The 14024-nt window shown below is 53.5% G+C and overlaps 1 protein-coding gene and 1 long non-coding RNA gene across 5 annotated transcripts in view; one reads left to right on the top strand and one right to left on the bottom strand.

Annotated features, from left to right (window-relative positions):
* The window catches only part of LOC114637970, a 9217-nt gene extending 3805 nt beyond the window's left edge, over positions 1-5412 (top strand). The window contains exons 2-3 of the long non-coding RNA XR_003713805.1: positions 4830-4971; positions 5272-5412. This is a non-coding gene — a long non-coding RNA (uncharacterized LOC114637970). The remainder of the gene's footprint in view (positions 1-4829; positions 4972-5271) is intronic.
* Positions 1-12282, bottom strand: part of Rfx1 (regulatory factor X1) — a 29919-nt gene extending 17637 nt beyond the window's left edge. For 2 of the 4 annotated variants that reach the window (XM_028786306.1, XM_028786305.1), the window contains exons 1-2: positions 12075-12272; positions 4924-5262 (exon numbers count right to left, since the gene is read on the bottom strand). In XM_028786306.1, the coding sequence (XP_028642139.1) occupies positions 4924-5221 (298 nt within the window). In that variant the 5' untranslated portion in view covers positions 5222-5262; positions 12075-12272. Of the gene's footprint in view, positions 1-4923; positions 5263-8177; positions 8320-12074 lie in introns of those variants that run through there. The other 2 variants (XM_028786303.1, XM_028786304.1) reach the window with 2 other exon arrangements.
* Between the last annotated feature and the right edge of the window lie 1742 nt (positions 12283-14024).

The raw sequence follows: 14024 nt of genomic DNA, 5'->3' as shown, positions 1-14024 counted from the left end.
CGACGCTGTGTCCGGTGCACCATGGGATGCTCTAGGGCAGTGCACACTGACGCTGTGTCCGGTGCACCATGGGATGCTCTAGGGCAGTGGACACTGATGCTGTGGCTGGTGTCCTGGGAACTTAGAGCTGGTTCTTGCCTTTCTTACTTATTTTCAGGTGACAGAGACCTTGTATCACCTAGCTGAGGGGCCTGGCCTGGGTCCAGGGGGGTCCCTGTACGCCCACGTCACCCAACCCTACACACTATTCCTAAGTTCCTCATCTTATTAGGCAGAGTCGCACATATTGGCTCAACATACTGTAAGATTGAGGTTTCTATAATAGGGCTCAGCCTCCAGAAGGGACATAGGAAAGGGCCTGACTAGGGCAGGAGGCTGGCCCAGTCCACCTGAGAGTATCTGAATATGCCCCAGAAATGCCCAGATGTTGGGGAGTTGTCAGGGGAGACATCCTGTGGCCCTTCCCAGGCCTGCTTGGGTACCTACACAAATTCTTTTTTTCTTTTTCTTTTTTTTTTTTGGTTTTTCGAGACAGTGTTTCTCTGTGTAGCCCTGGCTGTCCTGGAACTCACTCTGTAGACCAGGCTGGCCTCAAACTCAGAAATCCGCCTGCCTCTGCCTCCCAAGTGCTGGGATTAAAGGTGTGCGCCACCACCGCCAGGCCCTACACCAATTCTAAGCAGTGATAATTAATTAGGTTTTGCTAGAATCTTCCCTCAAAACTGATTTAGGCTTCTCTGGGTCCCAGAGAAGGCCCTCTCCCTCAGCCCCTCTGAGGGAGAATCAAGCTGGCCTAGAGTCACAGGTCTCATCTCCTCTCCCTCCCCCCACTAACTAGGCTATCTGGAATACAGGGAGCCAGGCCCAGCTCAAGGATGGGCACTGGACTGAAGAGACCCGTGGGCACTGCTATGGCTCCGGGAGGGAACCCACACAGGGCATTGGCCCTAGCCACCTGCTATGTCCAAGGGGCTGGCCACTGAGCCAGACCCCTGCAGCTGGACATCTGGGCACCTGCTCTAATCAGGCATCTATCCCAGAGCAATCCTACTGACACCTGCCTTGGGGTGGCCCTTAATGCTGGGCTCTTCCCTACTTAGCAACACTAGGAGGGTGATGGGCCAGGGCTTCCTAGCTATGTTTTAAAGGTAGGGCGGGAGGAAAGCAGGGGAAAGTCAAGGGTCAGCTATGTCTGTTGGCCAACTCTCTTCTGATGTGTGCATAAGCAGGGAGGCCCTTAAAAGCTAGAGTTAGGAAACAGAGCGAATATACTGTTTGAATCAGATAGCCTATCTCCATGTGGTCACCCCTTCCTTCAAGTGCCTGGCTCTTCCACATCCACCTGCTCACCCCTCAGCTTAAAGAGAGCAAGCCAGCTCTTCAGGAGGCTGAAGGACGCTCAACCCTGGCATGCTCGCCAGCTAGGCCCTCTTCTTGCCCCTGGGTATGGTATGAGACATCAGCACAGGGTCTGCGTCCCTGCTGCCCCCAGGACTTATGTCCTCTTGGGCCTTAATTTCCCCTTCTTCACTGGAGATGCTGGCAGCTCCCATTTTCCTCTTGTGGGTACAGAACTCTTGAAGAGGCACAGCTCCTCTGGAGGACCATAAGCTGAAGGGAAGCAGAGGAGCCTGGGTAGCCTGGTGTCTCCTGCAGGCTCCCTGGTCCCTCTAGGCAGGTCTGGCTTCACCTTCTCAGCCTAACACTAAATTCTAGAGGCCTCTCAGGAGCTTGGGATTATGCATCCATAGTGTTTGACCAGGGAAACCTGAGCCCCCTCCCGTCATCTCCAGTCACCTTAGGGCAAAGCATGGCAGGCCCAGGCTAGAGGTCTCAGTTTACTCCTGCAGCCTCCTCCAGGGGAACGGGGCAGCCCTTCCCCTGCTGGCTTCCTGGTGAGCCCAGATTGTTCCTGGCTCTGGAGCTGGCCCTCGCTAGTGTCAGCCTCCCCTTCCTCAAAGGACCGGCTCACAAGGGCAGCCTGGGAGAAGAAGCAGGAAGACACCAACACAGAAGCTGGGTAGGTAGCGGCCTCCCTCCTCTTCCTCAGCACTCATGGGGCAACAGTGACAACTGCGGGGATGGGCTCACTCCTGCAAGAACTCAGTGGGATGACATTCCCAGGACCACAGGAAAAAGCAGGCAGCGAGCCACTGCCCAGCCAGAGGTGAGCCTGGCAGAGTGATACTGCAGCCAACCCTTACCTGTGCCTTGTCTTCTGATTGCATGCTATCTCTCCTCCCCACGCTAGTGAGACTGACCTAGGCCTGTCTACCCGAAATGCCGCTCTGGCCTGGGACTTGAATACCAGGTCTTCCCTCTGTGTGTCATGAAGCGCTAGGAGAAGCTGAGGCAGGGCCTCGAACAGTGTGCCTATTCCAGACTCGACTCTGAGGACACCAAATGCTTACAGGAGGAACTTGTGGGTCACCCAAGGGCAATAGGATGCTAGGCTAGACAGCCTCAACTAGTTGTGCTGGGCCAGTCCTGTATCCAACAGTCATTGTACAAAGGCCTAGAGACAGAACCCCATCTTCAAAAACATTACCATATGATGTTAACTCAAGAAAAGGAAGGACTGTAGGATCAGAGGGCAAGGGAGTGGCTTCTGAGGAGAGACTGGAGATAAAAGTAGCAGAAGGGCTAGCCTGGGTATGCTTCAGGTAGTCCAGGTTAAAAGGAGAGGAAGTAGCTATGCTGGTGAGCTGGCATGCGGGAAGCTGGGGAGGCTCAGTCATGTCGGGTACAGAGCGGGAAGCTGCTGGGCCAGACAGTCATGTCGGGTACAGGGCTGGAAGCTGCTGGGCCAGACAGTCATGTTGGGTACAGGGCGGGAAGCTGCTGGGCCAGACAGTCATGACGGGTACAGAGCTGGAAGCTGCTGGGCCAGACACAGGCACTTGGGAGGCTATTTGGAAGCTGATGACATGGAAAATTTTTGAGATCTTGATTTATAGCTCAGGTTAGCCTGGAATTCGACTCCTCCAGCCACAACCTCCCCAGTGTGATTATAGGTGGTAAGGGTACTTTTAAAGTCCTTTTCTGAGAGGGGTAGGGGCCAGCTTTCCAATACTGTAAACTCCCATGCCTTAAGGCCCTGCTCTGGAATCTTTATTGAGATAGATGTGAAGACGCCTAAGTAAGTAGCAGCTTGGGACAGGCTCCTGGTGGCTACTGTGCAAATAAGGCATCAGAGATAGCCAGAGATAGCCATGGCCACAGCATAGGTGGAGGGTCTGGGTGGGTATAGGAAGGAGAGAGTGGGGTGGAATAGCCAATACCCGGAAGCTAGGCCTGGGTGAAAGAGACATCTCATTGAGCATGCAGGGAGAGGGTATAATTCTGAAAGTCAGATGGCTTTAAGACCAGTTTGGCCTTCAGTAGCCATACCTAGAAAGACTAGTCACAAGATCCTGGGGCTCAGGGCAAAAGCCAGCATGAAGAACCCAACAGGAGCATGGTAAGTTTGACACAACTGGATCTGGCGTCACCAGCTTCTGAGGAGGATGGAGCAAAAGGCTGACAAGGTGAAGAAGGCAAGGCCAAGCTAGAGTGAGCTCAGTGAGTGTGGGCAACTGAGGAGACTGTGTCTCAAAGAGTAAGGAGAAGGCTGGGGGTGGGGCTCACTGACAGCAGAGGCCTAGAGTGTGGAAGGCTCTGAATTCAAATCCCAGTACTAGAAGAAGGGAGGGAGTGGGAGTCGTGACACTTGAGGAGGCCATCAGGAGGACGATGACTGGCGCAGAGGAGGGTTCAAGCTCAGGCCTTTGCTGCCATGGATCAGACAGGTGAGGCAGAAGAGAGTGGAGGTGATGAAAGAGGCAGTGTGGGTGGAATCTGGGCAGGTGTGCAGGACAGGTCTGAGGTAGGAGGAAAACTGTCAGGCACCGCCTAGAGTAACAAGGTCCAGGATGACCAATGATTCTGAACTGATGGGGACCCTGACGGGAGCTGTCAGGAGCAAGGTCACAGGTGGCTGCACACTGGGTGTACATGAGAGAGCAGCAACCAGAAAGCTAGTAGTTTGAGAATATCTGACCAAAAAAAAAAGAGAGAAGTATTCCCAGCAGGAGTTGCAGGCCCCTGCAGAAGAGCTGGGACAGGTGGGACTACTCCATCTCTGAGGCACTGTAGGCGCAGTAAGAGCAGGACCTGATCTCACTAAGGTCAGGGAGGCTGGGGGGGGGGGCAGTGGGAGAGAGCGTGGGGCGCAAGGACAAGGTGTCATATTGGGCATCACGGTCATGATGAGTATAGCTTCTGCTTCCTTCCCCTGCTTCCTTCCCCTGGGAAGAAGGCAGGGGCTGGAGGCCCGTGGTGGCACCCCAGAGGGACAAAGCAGACCATGGGCTCTGAGTCAGAATGGGCACCTGCAGCTGTGGCTGGGCCTTTCCTGGGTTCTGACCTTCCCTTTCCCACACCCTCATGCTGTGAGTACATTACACCCTTTCCATGGCACAAGGGTAGCCATGGGCTGGCTCAGCAGCTTGCTTGGCCACCAGGTCCTGCTCCTCCAGGGAGGAGAGAGGATACATCTCAGCCATCTAGACAGTCTCTCTCAAAGACCCCTCCCAGGCCAGCTTACTCTAAGCATGTCTCCCACGCCCTCATTTAGAGAAGCTACAATGGTAAGATCTAGGCAGGGAGGTCCAGGCCGGTGGGCAGCCTGATGCTTGTGGGTGTGTGCAAACTGGATTTCGCCATCCCATCCTCTTTTCTAAGGACATTTTACTTGGGGACAGATTAAAAACAGAAGCATGCCAGTGGGACACAGAAGCTTCTATGCCTGGCCTGATTCCCTTTACCCAGAGATGCCCTGAATCCCGCAGGTAGCCCTGGAGAGGATCCTGGATGCTGAGCTCCCCAAAACTCTTCCCAGAGATGTTCCAAGCACTCTGGCCACAAGTATAGATGTGAACTTACCGGAGACGGTGACCACGATATACTGCTGAGCCACAGGGGATGGGGCAGGTGTGGCAGGCCGCGAGGGTGCAGGGGCAGCCGGGAGATCTGCCACATACTGCTTCTGGCTGCCCGGAGGTTGCGTCTGGGGCTGGGGGCTTTGCAGCTCGGTGACATACTGGGGCTGGGGGGTTGCTGCAGCAGGAGGCTGGGGTGCTGCTGGGGGTGGGGCCTGGGGCGGGGCCTGGGGCGGGGCCTGTGGTGGCTGAGATGCTTGTGGGGCTGCCTGTAGCTCAGTAACATAGGACTGTGTTGCCATGCCAACAGTGAATGATAATAAATAAGGCGGTTTTCCTCTTCCTTGAGTAGAAAAGCGGGGGAGAGAGAAACAGAAAAACAAAGAAGAAGAAAAAAAGAATTAATCTACCAGCAGAAGAAAACAGCCAGCCCCCAGCTCCCTAGAGATGTCTTTGAGCTCATCACTAACTTGATTAAATCCCTGGCTACATACAGTGGACCCATCCCTGTGGGGTTTCTGGGAATAGACAGACAGGATTCCTCACCCTCATCCTGAGCCTGTTGCTCTTGCCCTCCTCCCCCTGGCACCTGAACATGCCACGGTGCCTCAGGCTATGCCAGTGGCCTCTAGAGCACCTTTGTCATCCCGCTCACCAGCGAGCCCAGGGAACACCTCCTCGCTTTGAGACAGAGTCTCACTATATAGTCCTGGCTGGCATGGAACCGCTGTGTAGACCAGGCTAGTCTGGAACTCACAGAGATCCACCTGCCCTTGCCTCCTGAGTGCTGGGATCTCTTTTCTTTTGGTGCTCTGAGGGTGGGACTCAGGGCCTTGCACACACTAAGCAAGTAGCCTACTAATAAGATGCATCCTTAGTGCTTGGCCTTTTGCAACAGGATTTCCCTAAGTAGTGCAAGCTAACTGAAACTGTGATCCTTCTGCTCGAGCCTCTGGAATGGCATATGCCACTGGACTTCCTAAAAGTGGGCATCTCCTAGGCCTCTTGCTGCAGAACATTCCTCCGCCATATCCAGCCAAGCTGACAACCAAGACCAACCATCACACACTACTCTATTTTAGATTTTACAACTACCATAGTGGATCTAGACTGAGTTTTCCAGATGAGGAGCTGAGGCTCAGAGAAGGTAAGGTGCTAGTCCCAGGCCACACAGCAGGGAAGCGACAAGCCTGTCTAACCCTGGGCATCCTGAGCCCTTCACAATTCGAAGGTGAAAAGGCAAGTCACAGAAAAAGGTATCTCTCAGAGAGCCCAATGCCAAGGGTCATCTGAGAGCCCTCACAGCAGGGTGCCCTTCACAGGCCCTGAGGCAGCAATGGGTCTACATAGGGTGTGGGGTCCTCCTGAGGCTAGGAGTGGCTGCTCTTACCGGTGGTGCAGAGCCTGTCCGGCTGGCGCAGCCTATCTTAGCACGAGATGGCAATGGCTTTGAAGTGTGCCCATTCCCAGCACCTCAAGCTGTGTCTTTGTCCTGTCTTGTCCCCTAGAGGTGACTGGCTGTCACCCTAGGCCATTCTGCTCCCAAGCTAAGAGCCTGCCAACTGGAACCACTGCCACACCATGTCGGCAGGATGACCTCTAGTACAGGGGAAGGCTGGGAGCCGAACAACAGCTAATGCTCGGCAGACACTGTAGTGCTCACCTGGCATCCCAGCCTTGGCACCAGGAATTTAGCTCTTCACCCTGGTGTCACTAACTTTACTCAGCCCCAAGACTCGTGGCTAACCCCGGTTCTCACAGCTCTAGTGAGGCCTAGCCCTTAATTGCTTCTCACAATAGACAGCACTTCCACTGTCCTTCCCACCAGAGCCAGGGAGTGGGCATAAGCACCCAAGAGGGACTTGCTGACAGCGAGGCCTCACCACGCCCCTTGCCTCCCGGTGCCTGCCTCTCCCACCTGGCACCTAGGTGTCCCCCTCGGATGGCAGACTCGGAGGCAGCTGAGAAGTTGCCTGCACAGGGCCAATGCACAGCTTGAACTTGACCCCTGCGGAGTGGCTCTGGGGGAGCTCCTCCACGGTTTCCCTGGAGGATGGCTGATGGTAGCCTCCCATGCTGATCTGTGGAACTGGTGGCCAGCGTGTACCAGGCCTTGGGAGACACCCTTAACAGCAGCCCCACCCCCCACCCCCCAAAAAAGGAAGGGAGAGAAAGAGGAAGGAAAGGCTGGGCAAAGCACTGAGGAATATCTCTAACACAGTCCCTAGAAACAAAAGTGCTCCCATGGAACAGGCTCCCACCTGTGTGTGTGTGTGTGTGCTTATGCAGGTGTGCATGTGTGTGTGCATGTGTGTGTGAGAGAGAGAAGAGAGAGAGAGAGAGAGAGAGAGAGAGAGAGAAGAGGAAGAAGAGGAAGAAGAAGAGAAGGAGGAGGTGGAGAAGGAGGACAAGGAGGAGGAGATGCCAGTGTAGACCTGAACCACACAGGGCTGGGCCAGCTTGGAGAGCCCAGAGGATAAGCACTGATTCAGACTACAAGCCCCAAGGTGAACACAAAGCAGCCAGCCTCAACGGCCACCCCACTCAACCCTGCCAAGGACTTGGGCATCAAGGGAAGTTTGCCTATCAGAGAAGGAGGAAGCCATAGTCCACCTCACAGAGGGCAGCACACCTTCCACTGACACTAGCTTCTGGCAATATAAAGGGGTTACATCTGAGCTAATGTGGCACAGGGTTAGTAGCTATCACCATGTGCCCCATGTGAACCTTTTTATAAACATTATATATTGACTGACTTCTGAGCCTCAGTTTACCCATCTGTGACCTGGGTTCACAGGGCCACTGTAAAAATCCACTGTGATCACCTTAGCAGCCAGCGAGTACCATGGATATTATTGAGAGGTGTTATTACCATCCATTCACAACTATGCATGCACTCCATAGGTAGCCCCTGGGGAGATGTCTAACATAGAGCCCCTGGGTTCTACTGCTCAGAGTTTGCAGTGTCCCCAAATATATTTTTAGCTAGTCCTTCATAATACGACCCAGAAGTCCAAGAAAACCTACCGTAGCCCAGGCTGCCTCAGAGCCAAATGCTTGCTCTCTGGCAGGAATGGGCTCCCAAAGCCCATATTTATGGCTACCTTCTCCTCCTCCTACATGGACAAGGCTAAGCTGAGGCTCGCTCTCTGTGGGGGAATGAATCATACATGGAGATGGGGCAGGAATGCTTCCCATGCACGTGAGCATAAAAGACCCTTGGTTCACAGAAGGCAGCACAAGGAAAATGGAACCTGCCTGTGTGCTCTGTCAAGGATCTGCTGACCCAACCACTAACATGCCAAGGTCTTCAAAGCCAACTGCTAGTTTCCGGAGAACGTTTGAACCTATTCCCAGAGATGAGAGAAACGCTGTTTGCTTCTGTGGACAGACTGCATCTGCGGGCTCCCAGCTGACTCTGGCAATGCAGTGAGGTAGAGCAACAGTTGAGCAGGTGTGTACACTCGGGACAAGAAAGCCAACTCCACACAGATTGGAGCACTGTGACTTTTCATATGATATGACATTTATAAAATATTCACGTTATAAAATGTTCTTTTGATCTTTCCCAATCATTCCAAACTGTAAAAGTCATTCTTAGCTTCCTTCCACACACAGACAGCATGGCTGGAGGTGCCAAAGCGGTACAGACCAGCCTGGCCTATGCCAGGTGAGGTTGTATCCTATCACAAGACACAGGCTGCGGCTGGCAGACATGCCACAGACATCAGATTCTAGAACCAAGTGTTACAGAGGGAGAGAAACCATATTCAGTGCATCTGTAGGACAGCTTTGGTCATGGGTCTGGAGTCCTGGACTAGTGCGCCCTGCCCTTGGCCTCCCCTGACTGTTCCTCAGTCACTCTCTCGCCTGTGGGGCTGGTCACTTCTCCAGCCTCACGTGGCCCCACAGCACCTGTTCTCGGGGATGTGTCCAGAGGCTGCAGGATCCTCTGAGCACCTGGACTGTCTCACGTCTCACCAGAGGGCATACAGCACTCGCAATCCTTCTCAGGACTGTGGGGCTTCAGACCTGTCCCCCCAGGCCCCATGTCTCTTGCTCTGGATGTTTTAGGCACTCTGGCTCTCAGTCTAAGACTCCCATGCCGTCCTGCCTCAGGACCTTTGCACCTTCTTTGTCTCCCTGACTAGCACTTGCTTCTAACCCTGTGCCCAGCCTAGCTCCTTAACATTCAGGCCACTTCCCCTGGTCACCAAGTGCCCCTCCCCCAAGTGCTCTGAAGCACACACTCTCTTTAATGCTTTTGCCCCTGTGTAGCCATTCGGTTATTCCTTAACAGTCTCTCTTCCCTGCTGAACTGGAAAGGCAAACACCATAAAGGTTCCTTTATCCCTGGCTCCTAGAAGATGATGGCATAGACTGCAAGTTCAACCTCCCCTCTTTGTTCATTTTTGGCAGTGCTAGGGACGGAACGCTGGTTCTTACACACACGAGACAGATGTTCTCCACTGAACCCCAAGTCCCCGGGGCACTCAGCTCTCTGTGCACTGGACATAGGTATGCAGCTGAATGAAGACAGTACTAGCAAGTGTGGAAGGAAGCCCACTGGGAATCCTCTGACCATTGAGACTCTGGAGGAGGCCACAGCCTCTGCAGACAGTAGCAGGTACAGGCTCACCCTGGGGGACTGTCATCCCTCTTGGTGCACAACAGGACCCACACATAAGAGACCCTCTCTAGTTCAGGGCTGTCAAGGAAGAAGGTGAGTCCTTGTTCAAGAAATCCGCTTCTCACCTTCTCCACAGCTCTGCCTCAGTCCTAGAGAACTAGCGGTGAGTCAGAGTCTCTTCCCAGATAGCTCTTGCCTTTCTGGCTACTCCCTGAAACAAAGGTCGCTCAGGGGCAAGCAGAGTGGGCAACACTTCTCCACAGAAAATACAACTCTATGTCTGGCTCGGTGGCACAGACCTGTCATCTTAGGAAGCCGAGGAAGCTTACAAGTTCACAGCCTCCCAGGACAACTTAGCAGGGCCATGTCTCAAAAAGTAAAAACGGACCATTAAGGTAACTTGGCACGTAAAAAGTACCTGCTACAAAGTAAACAAGTTCAGACCCATGGGCCTAGTGCTGGAAGGACAGAACTAAGTCCCACTAGTTGTCCCCTGTTCCCAATGCATGCTGTGGTTCCCATGTGTGCGCATATAGACACACACGTGAAATAAAGAAAATGTAGATGCTTTACACTGAAAAAGTACAAATGAGGGCTAGGTGAATCATTCGGTGCAGAGCCTGTGCCGAGTCTGGGGATGTCTTAGGTTCAATTCCCAGAAGAGAAAAAGGGAGACAAAGATGCTGTACTCCCTACTCCCCGCTTCTATTGTCAACCCACAGCACGGGCTTCTCTCTCCGACAAAATGATAAAAATAAAACACCAGCAGCTAATTCCGAGGACTGGACAGGAAGTGACAGTCATCTTAACGGCAGCTGGCATCATTTGAACACTTTATTTGATGTTTCATACGTGATATATTTTGGGGGGATACACACACAGTAACATGAGCTAAAATAAGTGTGTCTCTGGATGAGTGCACATGCAGCCCCCACCCCCACCCAAGTGAGTCAACTCACTAAGATCACACAGGTAGAGAAGAACTGTTTTAGGTAAAAAGCTGAGGCAGTGCCAACCTTCTCCAGCCAAATGACCCTTCTGGGCCCTCTGACAATTACTGGAAAGAACGAGGCCGCAGCAGTCAGAGAATCAGTGCCATCACTTTCTGCTCTGAGTCAGCCTTCCCTGATAGGAGTTGAAGACTTTTTTTTTTAAGGCAACCTAGCTAACTCCGGCCAGCACCTTCCTCAAAGTTAACCCCCACAGCCTTGAAGACCCTTTGACAGGAGGAGGAAACCTCCCTACAAGTACGAGTCCTTGCTTCCCTGCTTAATTTCCACTGGAAAAGTCGATCCTCTTAAGAGGACGGCAGTGTATGCCAGTGCCAAGAGCAGATGCCATGACCTGTCTACCCACGGAGCCAATAAGAACCGCCATGGCTGACTGAGTTCTGCAACACTCACCACACACACACACACACACACACACAAGCAGTTGCAAAGGTCCTGCACTAACAAATTTCTCTCCTTGCCTCCAATGCTACACCCACTCCTACCGTGTGGGACTGGTACCACCTTATGACATGTGACCCTCTTGATACTGGCCTAACTGACATGTGGCAGGCCAAGAGATGTGGCTTAAGGAATCTAACTAAGACAGCTCTACTGGCTCCACTGGTGGAGACCTTAATGGCGACGGAGAAACGTCCAATCTCCAGGAACAAGTGCCCTGACACCAGCATCACCTTAGGGTTGAGACAACACCCCAGAAACCAGTTTCAGATTCTCTACATTTGTGGCCTAAGATCACGTCTCTCCAGGAGAAGATTCAACTTCTGACAACTAAATCCCCCAAACTAAAGCCAGTCTGATTGAAACTTGGCCATCTTCACATCCTCCGGGGTTTAAAAGTAGGGGTCACTTTACAATTAACACTAACAAGTTATCAAATCTCATTGAGAAAGAGTAGATGGGTGTGGTGTAAGACCCAAGGATGAGCCCTAGGGAAATTCTTGGAAGGAATTAAGAGTTAACTGTACTGAAGGAGATGGTGACAATTCTTCCCATTTTATAGAAAGAAAAACAAAGGTCCGAAATGGAATAGTCACACGTCCAAATTCTAAATCTCAGGCAGGTATGCACCCCAAGCTGCTGCTCCTCATCCGGAACACCAGGACAGTCCCAGTGTCGGCGGCCGCACCCGACACCGAGGGCGGAGGGACACTAGGCCCCGCCCACCTTCCATCACGCCCCGCCTCCGCGCGCTGTCATTGGTCCAGCCTCGGCAGACCCGCCTCCCCGCACCTCCCGACATATAAAAGCGCCCCCCCCCCGCCCCAGCCTCCCGACCTCCACTCGCCCGCGGCCTGCGAGCACCCGCCCCTCGCGGGGGCCGGGCTGCGGGTCCGGGGGCGGGTGGTGTCGCCCCGGCCGAACCCCGGCCCCCTCCCCCACAGTCCCGACAGTCGCCGCCGCCATTTTGACCGCCCGCCCCCTTCCCTGAGGACTGTAGTCAAGCGACAGGCGCTGCGCGGGCCCGGCCGTCCGCCCCGGCGCGCCCAGCTTGCCGGGCGCTGCCCCGGTTACCTCGGCTTCTCCGCACTTGTGTCCGCGGAAGGCTTCGAGGAGGTGCGTGGGCGCTGTGCAGAGGGGACCGAGCGCGCCGGGGTCCCCAGGCCGGGCCGGGGGCGTGGGGGCGGGGGGCGGCCGCAGTTGTTGTTGTTGACTGGCGTTGCTGGGTTGCTTGGTCGCCACGACTACCGTGGCTATGGCGCCTCCGTTTCCCTCACCGGGGCAACTGTTGCTACCCACCCTACTACGTCACGCGCCAGGGCGGACCTCCGGGGCAGCGATTGGACGGTGCCAGACACTTCCAGCATGCTATTGGCTACCGTCCACGCTTTTCAGCACCCTCTCGACTTCTCCGAGCTCCGATTCCTCAGTTCGGACGTCCGTCAGAGGAAGCTAAACCCTAGAAGGCAAACGAAGCCCGTCACTCGCGCGAGGAAGCAGCCCTGAGAATTACAAGGGGGTGGGATGCCGCTCTAAAATCGGCTCTCTGGTTGGACTAACGAGAGATCAATCTCGTCCAAAAGTTTGTCGCGCTCTCTTGCACAGGTCCACGGGGCGTCGGGAGTTGTAGTTCGGTCTTACGTACCGTTGAAAACCTCAAGACTTCCTCCTTGCTGGGCCACTCTCTGGCCTCTGGCGCCCATATCCTCCGAGGAACGCTGCGACTCTGTGCTGCCCTTCTGTGACGTCAGCGGCGGAGGCAGGACTCGGAGTTCGATGACTTCACACGCGCGTTCTCTCGGTCCGAGAGGATGGGGAGGAATCGGCTGGTATGATGCTAGTCGGATCCCCGGAAAGGTCACAGCCTGGCCGCGCCGCTATCTCGGCCACTCAGGCAGTGGAAAGGTCTCTGGCAGGCGGACATTTAATGAGAGGACGATAAGCAAAGGTCAGCGACATTCTATCCCCAGAGCTCGCCGCCGCTCCGGGACTCAGTTTCCCCAAGAGATAGGTCAGCTGCAGCCGGAGAAGGTGAAACAGAAATAACCCCGGCGGGAGTGAATGCTTCCAGCTCAGAAACTAATCATCAAGATAATATTCTAAAGGAGTATTTTTAAATATCAATTAATGGGAAAAAGTAGACCCACGGTGAACCAAATGTCAAACGTTAAATGCAATAATTTTGCTGGCATCTAGGTTAGGGGAAAGTGAGTCTTGCAAGCTCAGGGTTGGCTCTTGTGTTCAAATATTTTTGTTTATTGAGTCAGGATTCTTTTCTAAATGAGATTCTAACTGCTTTTTCCACAGGGGAATATGAATAACTGTGAGAAGATGATTAATATGTTAACTAGTTCCTTTATAATACTCACTTTTGCTATACCAATTGTTTAATAGCCTATTGTCTGCTTCAGAAATGTACAAACATGTCCAAGTTGGGTAGAGCGGCTATGTAGACACAACTACTTTGCAGGATGAGGCAGATGGATTGCTTAGAGCTGGACTCAATAGCAAGTCCCACTCAGAACAATGGCTTTTTGTTTTTGTTCTTTTGCTTTTTGGAGACAGAGTTTTAGAGTCAGGGCTGGCTCCAAACCACCTCTGAAGTTGAGGATGACCACCTCCTAGTGCTGAGATTACTGGGGTGTAGCACCACACCTTAAGTTTTGCCACCCCATGCATGATGGAGAAAGGCTCAAAGCTTGGAGCCTTCATTCCAGCCCTGCTGTGTTATATGGACAAAGTGGCTCCACCCCTCTGAGCCTGTTTCCCATGCTTGTATGCAAAGTCCTGAGTTCTAAGTGTAGAAACAGCCAAGTGTCTTCCTTTGTCTTGTCTATCAGAGCCGCAGTGAGCAGAGTCATGCGTGAGACAGTCGCTCTAGCAGTGGAGGAGGGGAGAGAAGGGAGAGAGGGGCTTCCATGACCGTTCTCTGAGGAGAACCCCTCAAAATGGGACATGTACCAAAACCTAGTTGAAGGAAGGCCTGGGCCACTCTGCAGTCCGAGTCAGGAAGACTTGAGGCCA

The sequence above is a fragment of the Grammomys surdaster genome, unplaced genomic scaffold (assembly GCF_004785775.1).
Source record: "Grammomys surdaster isolate TR1022 unplaced genomic scaffold, NIH_TR_1.0 125463, whole genome shotgun sequence".
NCBI classification, from domain to species: Eukaryota; Metazoa; Chordata; class Mammalia; order Rodentia; family Muridae; genus Grammomys; species Grammomys surdaster.
This window is presented reverse-complemented; position numbering and strand designations above follow the sequence as displayed.